At 38.6% G+C, this 16,064-nt stretch overlaps 2 protein-coding genes and 1 pseudogene across 4 annotated transcripts; all 3 read right to left on the bottom strand.

Annotated features, from left to right (window-relative positions):
- Positions 1 to 2,418: 2,418 nt before the first annotated feature.
- On the bottom strand, positions 2,419 to 3,664 carry LOC119980771 (annotated as a pseudogene).
- A 328-nt stretch (positions 3,665 to 3,992) lies between these two features.
- LOC119981496 (60S ribosomal protein L9-like) lies at positions 3,993 to 6,063 on the bottom strand. The gene is made up of 3 exons (XM_038824642.1): positions 5,601 to 6,063; positions 4,705 to 4,827; positions 3,993 to 4,338 (listed from the first exon to the last, which is right to left on the bottom strand). The coding sequence occupies exons 1-3, from the start codon at positions 5,970 to 5,972 to the stop codon at positions 4,252 to 4,254; spliced, it is 582 nt and encodes a 193-aa protein (XP_038680570.1). The 5' UTR covers positions 5,973 to 6,063; the 3' UTR covers positions 3,993 to 4,251.
- Positions 6,064 to 6,749: 686 nt separating this feature from the next.
- On the bottom strand, positions 6,750 to 15,003 carry LOC119980551 (nuclear pore complex protein NUP98A-like). 3 transcript variants are annotated; one of them, XM_038823291.1, is made up of 13 exons: positions 14,829 to 15,003; positions 14,309 to 14,357; positions 13,409 to 13,702; positions 11,522 to 12,277; positions 11,151 to 11,375; positions 10,384 to 11,048; positions 10,214 to 10,301; positions 10,073 to 10,133; positions 9,824 to 9,962; positions 9,497 to 9,613; positions 9,197 to 9,374; positions 8,361 to 8,402; positions 6,750 to 7,748 (listed from the first exon to the last, which is right to left on the bottom strand). In XM_038823291.1, exons 2-13 carry the CDS (start codon positions 14,325 to 14,327, stop codon positions 7,072 to 7,074), a joined length of 3,261 nt encoding a protein of 1,086 aa, XP_038679219.1. In that variant the 5' UTR covers positions 14,328 to 14,357; positions 14,829 to 15,003; the 3' UTR covers positions 6,750 to 7,071. The 3 variants fall into 3 exon arrangements, with proteins under 3 accessions (XP_038679219.1, XP_038679218.1, XP_038679220.1); XM_038823290.1 differs by having other exon boundaries at positions 6,750 to 7,757; positions 14,829 to 15,002; XM_038823292.1 differs by lacking the exon at positions 8,361 to 8,402 and having other exon boundaries at positions 6,750 to 7,757.
- Positions 15,004 to 16,064: the final 1,061 nt, after the last annotated feature.

Genomic DNA, 16,064 nt, shown 5'->3' with positions numbered 1-16,064 from the left:
TGCAAAGCATGCTCAACTTGAACATTTTGCAAATTTTGGGCATTGCCAATTTGGACATCTTGCCCTTGCACCGGATTCATCAACTCATCAATATTCACATGTTGCAAAAGACGACGCAATGCATCAAGATTCATATCACCCCCACGTACACTCCCCGCATCACTCACATTTATATCACCACCTATCCCATCTCTATTAGACTCATGCCCACTAACATTATCTCTAGGTTGAGACATGATGGCAAGGAACAATAGCAAGTAACACACAAAAGTAGCAATCAACCACGTCAAGTAACACAAGATTTTTTTTTTTTTTTTTTTCAATTAATGAACAACCAAGAACAATATTAAGCAAGAACAAGAGCAAGGATAGGAATAGAGCAACAATCAACCTTAGGAACAATAACACACCAAGATGTAGCAAGTAGTGATAAAAATAAAAATGCACAAAGCTCTCTCAAACAACGTATCACTACCAAGCAGCAAACAAGGTGGCATCCATCGCCCATAGGAATCTAAGTTAGCCCCATCCGCCAAGTTCTCCTCACAAAATTTTTTTTTTTTTTTTTTTTTCAGCAACTACACTAAATCGACTACACTACAAAGCAAGTAAAAGGGAGGAACTAAGTTACCCTTGAAGCGTGACCGTGCTCCTTCCTTATTTGATGGTGTTTAATAGCATAAAGCTAGCATCTACAAGCCACCCAACTCCGTCTTTGACACTCGCTTCCCCGGCAACGGCGCCAAAAACTTGACCGACACCAAAGTGTGTGTGTGTACTTACCCCAAGTGTAGGGTATCGTCAAGTAATAAACCGGTGAGTCCGGTATCGATCCACGAGGAAGCAATGCAAATTTGAAGTGAATGATATGTAAATGACTAGCTAACACTAATAAACACAATGAATATCAAATAAAAGCAAGTAAAAGAAATGGGCCGAATGACTCGGTAGCATGAGCGATTTTGTAATCAAAGTAAGCACAAATTGGATTTAAAACAATTAATTAAAAACCTAGTCTCTAATCCGTCCCGGTGGCTACTCGGTTCTCATACTCAAGGTATCATTGCAAACACACACAACCATACACAATGCATTGTGTGATACTATCAATCATGCATATGCAAAGAGAATTAGGATATAAGACTTCAATTCATACATGTAGGCCATCGGGTCTCTTAATCTACGATGAACACAAAGGGATAAGCACCTAATATTATGAATTAATATTCCCCCTTGGGGCTTGGCTTGGCTAACACCCTAGTTTCACACTCAAAGATCAATTAACCATAACTCTCCCATGCACATTCCTAATTTAACCCAAAACCCCATCATCAATACACATAATTAATAGCTATGCAATGAAAAACTCAATTAATTAAGGAAATCATGCAATGGGTTTAACAATTCTCAATCGAACGCATTAGATGCAATCCCTAGACTAGACAATCCAAGAATACAAGCAAATATGTCATTCCCATAGATCCAATCACACAACTATCACGAAATTAAAAGAGAGAAATCGAAGCTACGATTCTTTGAGCATACCTTAAGTAATCGAAACCGAGTACCCACCGTTTGGGACTAGAAACTAGAAAGAGAACTTAGCCACTCATGATTGTTGCAAAAAACATCCAATCTATTGTCATCTAAATCAGAGTTTATACAAAATCAAGAGAAAGCACCAAAAACAACAAAGAAAACTTCGAGAGAGAAACTAGATCTACACTACTCCTATGGTGGCTTCATGTTGGAGAAGTGAATGAATAATTCATTAAATCTCAACCTTGCAATATGTAGCCGTTGCACTTGCATTATTTTCCAAGTCTAGCTTTGCAAGATTTGAGTTGTCATGTGCACTTGCAGCCATCTTTGACCATTTGATTAAACTTGCACCAAATCTTGACCTTGGTATCTCCAACAATTTTGTCATCTTTGACCATTTGATCAAACTTGCACCAAATCTTGGCATTGGTATCTCCAACAATTTCCTTTTAAATGTGTAACAACTTGCAGCCATCTTTGACTCCAAAAATCAAGTAAGATCTTCTTTTAAGTCAAAAATTGCAAGCAAGAATGTTGTCTTATGCACAACCATTGGATTCACCTTTAAATGATCATCTTAACCCTTCAAGTCTTGTTGTAATCTAATCCATTCATAAAACAATTCAATCTCGGCCATAGATTAGTGTACCGTTGGAGCTTGTAGTCTTCAAGAATATCTTCATAATCTAAGTCCCGACACCTCACAGCAAAAAGTGTCCAATTCAGTCATTTAAGCCCGATTTCCTACAGAACCAACGGGAAACATGTATAAGGGTAAAATTACTTTATTTAAACACAAATGAATTACTATAAACACTAGAACCTCCTAATTAGATAGTATTAGGACCTCAAAATAGAGGTCCGGTCAAGGAACAAAGAACTATGGCCTATGTAGTTACTAACAGTCAGACTGTGAAAGGCAAAAAGCAATGAGAAATATTGTTTACCTGCCCAAATGAAGCTGCTCCGCAAATGCAATCGCTGAGAACAATCCGACGACAATAAGTAGTATTGGACTGAACATTGCCGCAAAAAACTGGCCCCTCAGTACTGATACACCATGTTTGGAGATAGTATACTAAGGATGAGATCACTACTCCCTGAAACAGATGAAGTGAAATTAAGAAGAAAACAAACTACGACAGGAAAAACGTCGTCCAGCAGCACCACCGAGGCAACGATAGAACACTCGCGCAGTATATGATGGTCAGGAGCTGCACATTCCACTCCAGCTTCCATAAGGAAGGATTTCTTCCAAAAATCAAGGCAAGGAAAGAAGATTGCAATGATGCAAAGAAGCAAATCAAGGTGTTCAATGATAAACGAGCCGGACAAGCTTTGTAGACCACAGCCTGTTAGGGCCTGTTCCATAAACATAAACAACTATGAAACAGGCTGCAATTGCATGCTTAGATATAATCATTCAATCACCTGCAGAATTAGCCACGCACTCCATGCTATGTAACTGGTCAGGATAAGTGCAGAACCTATAATCCAGTTTTCTTTACAACGCTTCATTTCGCCAACGGACGCGCTGGAGCTGTAAAAGTTTATTAGTGGCCTAGCCTCCAAGCGTTTCAACAGGAATCCTCTTTACCAGAAAGTGAAGATAAGTGAACCAGACTGCAAATGACTGTACCCAACACCTTCGCTTGACCTCTTGCACTTGTAAGCTATTTGAACAAGCACGCTTGACCTCTTGCACTTGTAAGCTATTTGAACAAGCACCATCGCCACGTATGAAGAACAGGCTTCCATGTCTACACAGCTTGACCAAAAGCTCTCATGTTCTAAATAGTAGGGAAGGATCAATCCCCACCAAGTCTTTGACAACCACCTTTTCACTTTCTACCTTATGTTGGTTAAGGGAGGATGACTACATTAACACTAATACTAATGGGATTAACAATCAGCCCAGCAATATATGACGAACTGGATAGACTGTATCCCACAGCCTGTGAATGACATTTCCATATAAAGTAAAAACAATTAAGCTTGAAAAGCTTTAAAGAATGCTTTACTCGTTTACATAGAACTATTTAATCACCTGCAGAATCAGCCAAACACTCACAAGCCACAAACATTCCAACCCACCAAGTCTCCGATTATTTTTTGCAAGCATTGCCTCCAAGGATGCACTTTGAGCATCAAGAGGCAAATAGAGAACGCTTCAGTGCAATTATCATATTCATCAGTTGCATCCAGAACAAGAGCACGTCTGCCTTTCAATTGTAGAGTAGCCACTAACTATTCCCAACTACATTAAAGACCTAATTTATACAAATCCATCACATTTATCACTGGATCATAACAACCTCTTACATCCAAAAATACCCAACACAGAAATAATCCCTTATCGCTCAGTAGTGCAGAAAACTAAATCTACGATACTTAAGTACACCAATGGTCTCTAGAAATTGGAATAATAGCTACAAGGACTGATTCTGCCATGAACCTCCAAAACCTTGGTCAATATTTCACGTGAACAGTACCCAAAACAAGTAGCTCAAAAGTAGCAAACACAAGGCAACATAATTACTGCTAATAAAATGCTACTGGCAAATATCCAATATTTCCTGCTGCCAAAATCCCATACAAGCAAACAAGAAAAAACATTCTCACACTCCAGCTTTAAAATCAAAATGACAAAAGGATAAAAAGGAAAATTGAACTTCCACATTGATATATTCTCCTCTTAATTATACTCAATCATTCCTCTTCCGCTATCTTGCCTCTCTCACTGACGTAGATACCATCAAGGAACTTTCTGATATCTTTGTTCTTCACATGGCATTTCTGTCCAAAACATTAAAGCACAACAATCAGGACATGAAAACATGATGATAACAACGTATTCACATTGAAAAAGGTGATTTTAACTTTCAGTCATGCCAAAAACATATCAAAATGTGTCAGTGAACACAAATATGAGGGTTTTTTTAAGACGGGGAAACTCTCCAAGGTTGGGCAGCCTCATTAGACTCACCTAGCACAGTAAACCACAAATAATTACAACTACCTATAAGCCACTAGCATAAGTGAAACCCAAATGGGCTGGGCCAGGGGATTCAAGTGCAAGACCTCCGAGTTGTACAGCTAGTCTTTGAAACCCCCTCCATCACCACTGGCACAAACACATAAACACAAAGGAAAGAAAATTACCTGGTTTATCAGGGCAGCTGATCGTGAGACAAGCTCAATATCATTCCCATCCAATACAAGCTCATCCTTGATCTTCTCGGACCGAACAACTGTCACACCTTCAAGCATATCCACCTTACGTACCTGATATTCCAAGCATAATAACACAATCCAAATCAGTCAACAAGACACATCTACTAAGTCGACCATCCACATTTGTCTAGATAGCTCGTAGTGCAATTTATTATGGCATTAGCTCACAGAAACTAAGTTAAACATAAATTCACATTAACCAAAGAAAATTAGGTTTAACTCCCTATACTGCAACATGATTACTAGTCATGAGATTATCCATAACTATAATATGGTCAAATTATATCCTCCGATTTATATTAAAATGACAATTTCACAATCAACCTTGTTTCTACAGATTATTATCTTACAACATAATTTTAGAATGATCATCCTATCAGTAAGGTATGGAATGGGCATATAGTATCGTAGTTGTAAAATTAATCTATCATTGCAATATAAATCAGAGTATAGATAGCCAAATATTAAATGATAATGACTCCATTCAACAGATGCTTTAACGGGCATTTAGCAGAAGTAACAAAATCAAGAAGGTGCGACATACTTTAATAAAAAGATAATTGCTTTTACAATACACTTGATTTATTGACTATAGCCATCTTAACTTAACGTTCGCAAATCCATTTCCAACATTTAACCTTAACAGTTCGAGCAGTTGGAGATTAAGAAGATTTGAGAGCATGAATGAGTCCTCTCGTACCCTACATTATCATGAACACAAATGACGAAAATTTCCATTGAACATGAAACGGATTTCTGAAATTGAAATTCACGCAGAATCCAAATGAATATTCAAAGGCATTGCATTGTTAAAATTTGAATACCTTCTTTTCTCCAAGGAAATTACGGATCTCGATGGATCGGTTAGAGTTAGCGATGGAGGCGTTGATGGGAAAATGAGCGTACACAAAGCGCATCTTGTAGCGGTATCCCTTGGTGACGCCGGTAATGAGGTTCTCGACGTGGCTGAGGGCAGTGCGGATGGCAGCACTTGTCTTGCGAGAACCGAACCAGGCGTCGATCTTGAGTTTCCTCTTTCCTTCCTCGTCGGTGATTAGCTGGAAATCCAGGTTGAGGTGCTTAAAGTTGCGAACCAGCTTGCCCCTGGGTCCCTCAACCTCTATCACCTTCGCGTTCACCTTGATCTTCACCCCCTCCGGTATGCCCATCGTCTCCGACGAAAGTATGGTCTTCATGGCGGCGGCTGCTGCGTCCTCTCACAAACTCACAGAATTCTCACTGCCCTTGCCGCTTGAAAAACCCTACGACCGCTTCGCTCCTCTATTTAAGCAAACCCTATTTAATGGTTCTTCACCTACAACCCTGAAATATCATTGGGTATTTGGGTGGGTTCAAAACAGCCCACAGTGAGGCCTGCAAAACATTAAGCCCAACCCAAACTCTAGCTGTTAAACCAAGCCCACAAACGTGTATGCTTAGTCATGCTCATAACTCATAATTTTTTTTTTTATTTTGACTGGGAAGGCCCAGTTTAATGGCCACTCTGTGACCCCCGGGTCAGTTTAACCCATGGATGGCCACCCCGTGTGCATAGTAGGCCACCAATTTAATCCTGAGCCAAAGCCTAATGTGCAAATAAGATTAGGTCAAAATCTAGAATAAAGCTCTTAACCTTTTCCAGGAAGCGAGCTCATGCCATCGACTCTTGGTTCATGGAAGCCAAAAAATACCAAGGAATTACGTCCTACTAGTTCGAACACTCGACTTGAGAGATCTTTCACCTCTAACTAAGCATGATGATATAACCACTAGGCTAATGCCAAGTTATTAAATCCACTTTTTTACCCATTCAAAGGTTTGGATTTCACTTTTGTTCTTACAGTTCTTCCTATCGTTTTACAATTTTTCTCCTGTTTTCTCTTCATTTACCTCAGTTTTATTAATTAATCTAGTATGAAGAGAACATACTGAATTGAGATATTGAAACATGCAAGAGGAATTTCAAAGGCATATGTAAATAAGTCCGCCCTTAGAACAGACTGAATTTCGAATATTGGTTTGTCCAACAAACTTTCGGCTCATCCACTACAAACTTCAAACCAAACTTCAAATATACCAGAAATGATGAATCCCACGAAAAAAAAAGCACCAGAGAAAACCCCACAACATATAAAATTTTACAACAAAGGAGGGTTTGGATTAGGCAAAGGTGTACAGTAATAATGTAATATGACGCAGTTTGGCGATCACAAAACAAAACCCTTGAAACCATGCATCACACATATTTTCTTTCAACACCAACTACCATTTAAGGCATCAAGATAACCCCTTTCCTTAGCAAACTGAGGTTGTTTGAGTACACCAGTCATCTCCATCATCGTCAAGTTTGTACGTACTGAAGTGGTTGACCCGGAACTTCCACTCCCCTTTTTTGGCATCGTAGGACACAAACTCTGCACCTTGGTCCTCAGCCTTCCTCCTAAGCATCTCCTTGTATTTCTCAATCTTAGGCCCTTCTATATACTGTTGCCCGGTCTTTTTCTCAAAGCATTTTATGTTGAGAAGGGTTATCTCAGCAGGCTTATTGAGACCTTGCCCAACAGGCGGTTTCTTGCTTTCATCCATATATACAATCACCTCACGGTTATTGAACTGAATCAAGGCCTCAAGATCAAGTCGCCTCACATCTGTCTCACCCAAGAATTTGATGCTGCCATAACCATGCCGTCCAACTGCAAAGTCCTTCACATGCCTGCAGAACCCTGGTTTAGCCCTTTCCTTGGCAGCCAATTCCTGGATCCGAGGCTCTGTGTAGTAATCAGAACGCCGAAGCTTTGGCATTAATGCCTCAATATCAGCCCCATGTTCATACACAATTGCAGCCTCACCAGCTCTGTGACCACTAAGTGTCGTATATGCATCCTCCTTCTGAACAGAATGATCATCATGGACTCCATTAGGTTTCTGGTTGACTGTACGATAAACTTGCTCCTTCACAATGCCATCTTCAACTGGATTGTCTGCAACAGGTGCAAATCAGAACAAATATTGATCAAAAGCACAAATAGTAGCAAATGGAGTCGAAATTAACACCAAAATTTTCAAATTGCTTGTTAGTTTTTTATTAGAAAAAAAATGAAGGTGAAAGTAATGGATACAGTTAGTTCCCTTTTATGTTATGATCATCAAGAGTGAACGTATAAACTAGAGAAATGTATTCACGCAATTGGTAATTGCATCAGAGGGCGACACCAGAAACTTTTTTCCTTTACAATCACAGGAAACTCCATCTCTAGCTCGAAAAGCATGAAATGGTAATTTTGACTATACTAGCCGATAAAAGAGGATGAAAGCACGAACTTTCTGTTGCACTAACATGTCCGATTCCGAGGAACTCCACCAAATGGTCATTTTAAAAGCTATACAATAATAAGCAGGACCTCTTTTTAACAAGTGAACCCAACTACTTGTGTTTTTTTCCACTTCACCTTTTCCCATTACTAGAAGGACAGAGGGTCTTGCTCAGCATTAAGATTCCCTAAATGAGAAACAAGTCTTCTCTTGCAACATAAACAGAGAAAAAAGCTCAGAGGAATGGAGTATGTATTAATAAATAGTCTTACTGTCTCCATCAGCAGGAATATTTGCCTCTCCAGAAGTTTTGCCTACATAAGGAAATTATTTAAAAAGTCAGTCTGTGATATTAGGTGATTGGGCAGTTTGAAAATACTCCGACACAATATATTCACAAACAACAAACATCTGCATATAACTATATGCATGGTAATCATTCAAAGGATTAAGTTATCTGGAATGATACATGATCTCATAATAGCATATTCACCAGCTTATGGATGTGCAAATTTACAATGAAAAGTTTTACCAAAATCCTCTAAGCCCAGAAACCTTTAACTACTAAAACACTCCCTTTATTTTAGAAAATTTTCAGAAACAACACACAACACAGCCCAAAATCCTCTCTACAAAGCGTGTTGAGTCCATATCATTTTATAGTCACTTCCATCAAACTCATTTTTGGTCTCCCTTTTATTTTTATTTTTTATAATCTTTTACTTGAACTTTAACTCTTCTTACTGTAGAATCACTATCCCTCCAATGTAAATACTCAGACGAACTCAAACTATTTTCTCCTTTGATTCCAGCTTCCCCCACCTTATATCATATCATCATCATCAACCGAGCCTTCATCCCAAAAGTTTGCGGTCGGCTACATCATTCCTTGTGTTATTGTACGTCCGACGCAACATTCTCATTTCTGCTACTTCATTCTTTGGGTATATACCCTCTTAATAGTACAATATTCATTTTTGTATATCATTGTGGGGCATATAAAATGGTACTAACTGAGTACTAACTGACAGCGAGTTTATGCACTAGTTAAGAAAATATTCTTTCTTATTCACATGCAGTCGATGGCACTAGCGGGAGATCTAATTACCATTTTCATGCACTGGGGTAGACCTATCCTTCAAGGGAGAAGCTTTCTCCGCATTAGACCTCGAAGGCCACTGGTCTATGGGACGAATAACCAACGCTCTTGGATTTTCCCTGGGAATGAGAAAAGCATCTGCCTTTGGCGTGCTTGCTGTTTCTTCATCATCATCGAAAAATGGAACCTGCATAAACCAACCACCCAAATGGAATATTAAAAAGACCAACATATGAACCTACAAATGCCCAAATAATGATAGACAGAAACGTCATGATGATTTTCACCAGAAGTAGGCATTTTTCTCACCTTTGGACCATCATTCTTAGACTGATATTTCCTTGCAGGCCACCTAATCCGCCTTTGTGAAAGGTGTCGAGAAGTCAATAAGGATGATATTCTCACAGGAGCAGGCTTTTCAACTACCTGATAGAAAACAAAGTCGAAATCGCAAACAACGAACCATTAGATTCCTTTCATAAGTCAAAAGTAAAATTTTAACTTTTTAAGTTCAGAAAAAAGATCAATAGCAAATTAGCAACCATAAAACGATACGAACAGCCCTCAGCAAACTAAACTAAATCATCTCAATGCAGAAGAATAGACAAAGCAAAAATTCAGACAGGTAATACTTACAGGCATGGTTGAAATTCCATATCGAACGGAAGGGGCAGCTCCAGCTTGACCAATTGACATTTGGGGCATGGCAGGAAGTGTTCCAAATGGATTAGTAATGGGTGCCGGTTGCATGACAGTTGAGCCTTGTGTGGCAGAACTGTAAAGGCAAGCACGACAGTTTTTTAATATAATTAATATCCAGTTCCATAAAAATAGCATAAAAAATAAGCATGCAAAGTGAGCAGGGACAACAAGAGGGAGACATACAACTGTCCCAAATTACTCTGACCAAAAAGGTTTGATGTGCCACCAAATCCACTTGCATTAGCTACAAAGGCAATATAGTAAAATTTAAAGGATATCATTAGTTTGAAAATAGTACAATCAAACACATTAAACCAAAATTACCTGCTCGTGTCTGGCCAAAGTTGCTGAAGCCAAAAGCACCAGCAGTCGGTGCAGGCTGAGCTGGTTGAAAAGGCGTTGAAATAGAAGGCTACAGATAGAGACAATAAAAACCAATTTAATTAATGTGTCAACATGAAACCCTAATATCCAGGGCAAAGCGAGGTATTTACAGTTGTTTGGCCAAAACCCATTGGGCTGCTTGAAGGAATCATTGATGGAGCGCTTGCGAAAAAGCTTCCCCCAAAACCACTAGAACCGAATCCACCCTGCTGACCAAAGGAAGGGGCAGTACTCTGTCCAAAGGAAGGGGTAGTACTCTGTCCAAAAGCCGACCCCGTCTGTCCAAGTGAAGGTGTGATGGACGGGAATAGGGGAGATGTCTGAGTGTTACCGAAATTAATGCTGGAGCCGAACCCTGGGGTTGTCGCCTGAGATGTAGAACCAAATATTGATGGTGTCTGAGATGTAGAACCAAAGATGGAAGGGGATGACCCAAATGTCGATGAGCTTGATGATCCAAAAACTGATGGAGATGGACCAGACCCAAATACGGATGTTGCTGTTGTCCCAAATACAGATGAGGTTGTTGAAAAAGGGTTGGGAGAAGAAGAAGGACCAAAAGGTGAAGAACCGAATGCAGGAGTGGATGAGCTTCCAAAGCCTTGACCACCAAAACCAGGAGGTTTTGAAGCAAATAAGTTGGAGGAAGTCGAGCTAGAAAATGGATTTGCAGATGTTTGACCAAATGTTGATGATGAAGCAAAAGGACTGGACTGTGGAGCCAGAGCACCAAAGCCAACCCCAGCAGCAGGTTGACCAGCAGGGAGTGGTCCACCTGAAATTTGAGATTATAACACAAAAAATCAGTCAACAACTCAACATACGCAACTGGCTAAATAATTCTATAATCTTCGAGAAAATATTTAATAAGAATTACCTTTATCTCCCACTTGATAGTCTTCCCATCTCAACTCCTCATGGCTTTTATCTTTGTAGACAGGCATGGCTGATATCGACTCCAACTTCCCAGCAGGCTGTGTACCACTACTGTCTGTCTCAGTTGTTGGCGTATAAGGGGCTACCCTGCTTCCCACGCGTGGAGTTCCACCGGCAGACTGCACAAAGGTACTGCTCCCAAATGCTGATGTTGTAGCCTGTGTTCCTGCAACACAACTCATGTTTGGATACAATTAAACGACCAGTAATATTATTTTTTTTTTCTTTTTTCCCTGTTTAGAAGGAAGTAAAGCCTCCACCCAATAAAAATTATCTTGAGAACAGCCAATTATATAAATCAAACAAACTTACCAAACGGGGAACTCTGAGCTCCATAAGGAGCAGTAGCAGTTCCAAAGGGGCTACTACCAAATGCCGAAGCTGATTGCCCAAATGCAGGGGAGGACCCAAAGCTGAAGGATGGGGTACTTGAAGCCCCAAAAGCGGGAGTGCTTGAAGCCCCAAAAGCGGGAGTGCCCGAGGCCCCAAAAGCGGGAGTGCCCGAGGCTCCAAAAGCGGGAGTGCCAGGGGCCCCAAAAGCGGGAGTGCCCGAGGCCCCAAAAGCAGGGGTTCCCGACGCCCCAAAAGCGGGGGTGCTTGAGGCCCCAAAAGCAGGTGCGCCCGGAGCCCCAAAAGCAGGGGTTCCTGAAGCACCAAATGCAGGAGTTCCCGGAGAACCAAATGCAGGAGAGCTTGAAGCACCAAATGCTCCCCCAGATCCGAACATTGGAGAATTTGACACACCAAATGCAGAACCAGTGCTGCCAAATGCTGGAGTTGATGTTGAACCAAAGGCCGGAGTGCTAGTGGCACCAAATGCCGGAGTGCTAGTGGCGCCAAAGGCAGGGGTGCTAGCTGCACCAAAAGCAGGGGTGCTCGTGGTACCAAATCCAGGGGAGCTCGTGGCACCAAAAGCACCCTGACTTGATGCACCAAAGGGTGAGGAAGAACCAAATACACTACTGCCAAATGTAGGCTGAGACTGCTGGGTTGCGCTTCCAAAAGGAGTTGTTTGAGCAGCAGAGCCAAAACCACCAAAAGCAGGCTTCTGACCAAAAACAGAAGATCCTACAAGGGGAAAATATAGTAGGGTGAATGACATTGAGCTATGAGCGCAGATTACCAACGAAGAGGTTCACAAGATAACATAACTTTTTATGCTATAAGGTATGCCCATTATTAGATGATAAGTTTATCTGCCCGAATTTAACACCATCAAAAATGGAAAAACTACAAATAATATATTATTGTCATCAAAGACACATCTGTGTCCCCAAGAAGCTAAAAAAATCAAAAAAAGAAGCAAGAAAACTATAAAGAGAAATTAAATAAACAAGTTTCAATGACTAGAAGTAAAATAAGAATTAGCCAGAGGAAGAACAAAAGTTTCCTCCAGTAATTAACTAGTTCTCTTCGAATATATTTTTACCGGGCAGGAAAACCTAACAGCCCTCTAAATCCCACCTGAGCAACACCAGGACGTATGCCAAACATATCTTTGCAATTTAAGGACACGTGACCAGTATTCATATTAAACAATATAAGAATTAAGAACACATCCTTTCCTATAACACATGGTATATCTCTCTCTCTCTCTCTTAATGTTGCTTTATCACCTTCCACCCTTGTTTGATATGAACAAATGATCAAATTTATATTTGTCATAGAACCAACCAAAATTACTTTAATATATAGAAAGAAATATCGTGGTTGAATTTTCCTGATCTGAAGAGTTAAGTATGTACCCAACTCGTTATTGTAACAAAACTAGCAGTCCGTACAAGAAAGTAGTCACAAAAACACGATTGAGTCGTAATTCCTTTGTTCTAAAAGTCAGTCAAAATACTTTTTCTCATATCAGCCAACTAAATTATCCAATAAACATCTCAACATTAAATCCATATCATCTTAATAACATAATAAACTATCCACAAAAGCAAACATTATCCTGCCATAAATGCCAAAATGCCTGAGCAAAAATTGAAATTGCAATTAAATTGGAATTATAGCGCACTGCGCACACAAGAGTTCGATATATTAAAACCTAAACAAACTTAAATGAGTTATGAAAATTCCCAAAACTAGAGATTACGAACTATAACCCCTTTCTCAATGTCAAAAATATCCAAGAATTAGCAAGACACAAAAAAACACAGCTGAATTTGATATAACGTATTACTGATCTATAAACATACATACCACCAAAGGATGCCGATGAACTACCAAAAGCCGGGGTAGAAGAAGCTCCAAAAGCAGGTGTTGAAAAGGGAGAAGATGAAGCACCAAATGCCGTTGTCGAAGAGAAGGGTGAAGAAGATTGGGTAGGCCCAAACACACCAGTTGAAGTGCCCCCAAAAATGGAACTACCTGTTTGTGAACCAAATGGTGTTGTGCTGCCAAAAGGTTTGGGAGCAAAAGGATTATTACTCGCACCACTGTTTTGCCCAAAGACGGACTGCGTCCCGAATGGGCTAGTAGATGACTGCCCAAAAGCTGTTAAAGGAATTCCACTTATTTATTAGTATTTAAAAAATATATAAAATATTGAACCATACAATATGAAACCAATCCATAAAAATAATATCTTAATCGATTACCCAATCTCAGGCTGTCTTTGAAAAACATAGATCAATTTCCAGACCCAAAGTAAGAACCATGAAATTATGTTCCAAACGATTATATGCAGTGGAAAACTTTTTTTTTTAAAAAAAAACATGAACTTGCATAATCGTCTACATATTCTAGATGAGATACAATCACCATAAAGACAACAACGTGTAAGAATATGAAGCAAAATATACACTCTACCATGGAATGTGTTGTGCACAAAACAAAAAATTAACAATCTCTTAAACAGCAATGACTTCATTTCCATTAAAAAATCACAAATTTTCAGAATTAAAAAAAAAAAAAGTTAACCATCTTAAGTATAACATGGTTGTCAGAATGTGGATACGTAAAGAAAAAGAAAGCAATAGCAAATTCAAAGCTGTAACAAGAAAACTGGTTAATTAATACAAAATTTCCTCAGGAGAAAAAGTATATGCAAGCAACTAAGGAATCAAATAACAGCATGTGCTCGATAAAATAAACACTTACGGGTATTCGAACCAAACATTGTTCCGCACAATTCTTCAACCAATCAACCCTGAATAAAAAGTGAAACAGAAGCAAGACTGTAAGCATAATGAGGAAACAAAAAAAAAAAAAAAAAAGGAAGAAAAATAGACGCACATATGTATATGAATGCATGAATCCTCAGTCGAAAACAATTGTTAAAAGCCACCATACCAGCTAAGTAAAATTTGAGGCAAAACACAACACAACGCTAATTGTCACAGTAAGTATTCCACATTATCCAAAATCAAAATAACATAAAATCCACACTTACGAACAAACACCAGCACGACATATACATACAGATTTATATTCGAATCTAAGTTTATATGAGTAGCAGGTGAAATATCCTATCGGAGGCAATCTGAATAGCTCCGCGTATCGGATGAGCAATTCTTAAACTTCTTCAAAAATTAGGGAGATCAATTGCAAAACACGAAGAACCTCTTCATGCACCGGAATGGCAAAAAGAAACGACAAATGTTTAGGGTTTTCTCGATACCTGCAACTGATAATTTAACAATTAGGATTACTGAAGGAGCTTGTAGTCGATCTGAATCTTCATCGGAAACCAAAAGCGAGTGATAGAGATCGAGAATGAGAGAGGAAATTAACTCCACGCACGTAAAGAGCTACTTTTGGTGACTTGACTATAAGGGTAGGACTGAACCGTAGAGGATTTCTCATTTGAGCCGCGTAGCGTTATATTTAAGTCTGCTCATATATTTACTAAAAAGTCCTAAACTCAATAAATAATAAATAATTACATTAATTATAATAATTCTTAAAGAAACAAATAAATAAATAATAGTAGTATTATAGTAATAATAATTTAGTATTCATTTTTTGCATTACGTGTCGTAATAATAATTAATTAATTAATTAATCCATTCCTACCGACCCAAATAAATTTGATGTGAGACTTCAATAGTTCAATGTCGCATTTAAAGCTCATCCGATTAACATTTAAAATAAATATGCGAGTATCCTAAGGTAATGGTTAAAGATTCACTAATGTTAGGTGTTATGTACAATCTCTCACTTAATTTTTTAAATTTAAAATAAATATTTTAATAGAATTTTTTTTATATTCCAAATTACTTTTATGTCGTTTATTCAATGCCCAAATGATATTCGATAGCATTTCCCTTTAAAAAATGATGGTGTCCTCTTTTAATTGGATTTAATTCGGGTTACATTACATCGTTAATAAATATTTAATATAGTTTAAATATAGAAATTATCAAGGGAAAAAAAAAAAGAGATTCAAAGTACTATAATTATAAAGGCAATTTCACGGTGTTAATTAAATTGATTTTAATAAGACTTGTGGTAGCTAGTGTTCTAATAGCACTTGATCATAAAAGTGTTATGATTTTTTTAGTGTATTTATATGCTTGTAAAATTTTGAAAATGGTAATTTATGCATCTATTACTAATTACTTTACTTATCAAAAAAAAAAATTTCACAAAATGCTTATTCACAAGTGAAACCCAACAGGGAACATCCACTTTTCTTCATTATTTCTTGACATGGCAGGAGTCTTGGGCCGTTCTTATCAAGTCCATACTTGACCGCACAAGGCCCATTTGTGTTTAAATTAATTAGTATTCAGAGTAATCTTTCATGCAAACGTAATAAGGCCCACATGTCCTTGTCTAGCATCACATCCGGCGATTACGAATTTAACGATCAAACTCGAATATGGGAAATATATGAAAACAAAAATAAACAAGA

The sequence above is a fragment of the Tripterygium wilfordii genome, chromosome 16 (genome assembly GCF_013401445.1).
Source record: "Tripterygium wilfordii isolate XIE 37 chromosome 16, ASM1340144v1, whole genome shotgun sequence".
Classification (NCBI taxonomy): domain Eukaryota; kingdom Viridiplantae; phylum Streptophyta; class Magnoliopsida; order Celastrales; family Celastraceae; genus Tripterygium; species Tripterygium wilfordii.
The sequence above is the reverse complement of the archived record's forward strand: the minus strand, read 5'-3'. Positions and strand labels throughout refer to the sequence as shown.

Coding starts and splice junctions, on each gene's coding strand:
- LOC119981496 (XM_038824642.1), bottom strand. CDS start 5,972: ATGAAGACCATACTTTCGTCGGAGACGATGGGCATACCGGAGGGGGTG. Junction 4,828..5,600: donor ATTTCCTTGGAGAAAAGAAG/GTATTCAAATTT, acceptor TTGGAATATCAG/GTACGTAAGGTGGATATGCT. Junction 4,339..4,704: donor CAGCTGCCCTGATAAACCAG/GTAATTTTCTTT, acceptor TGTTTTGGACAG/AAATGCCATGTGAAGAACAA.
- LOC119980551 (XM_038823290.1), bottom strand. Junction 11,376..11,521: donor AGCTCAGAGTTCCCCGTTTG/GTAAGTTTGTTT, acceptor GTTGTGTTGCAG/GAACACAGGCTACAACATCA. Junction 9,963..10,072: donor CAGAGTAATTTGGGACAGTT/GTATGTCTCCCT, acceptor TTGCCTTTACAG/TTCTGCCACACAAGGCTCAA.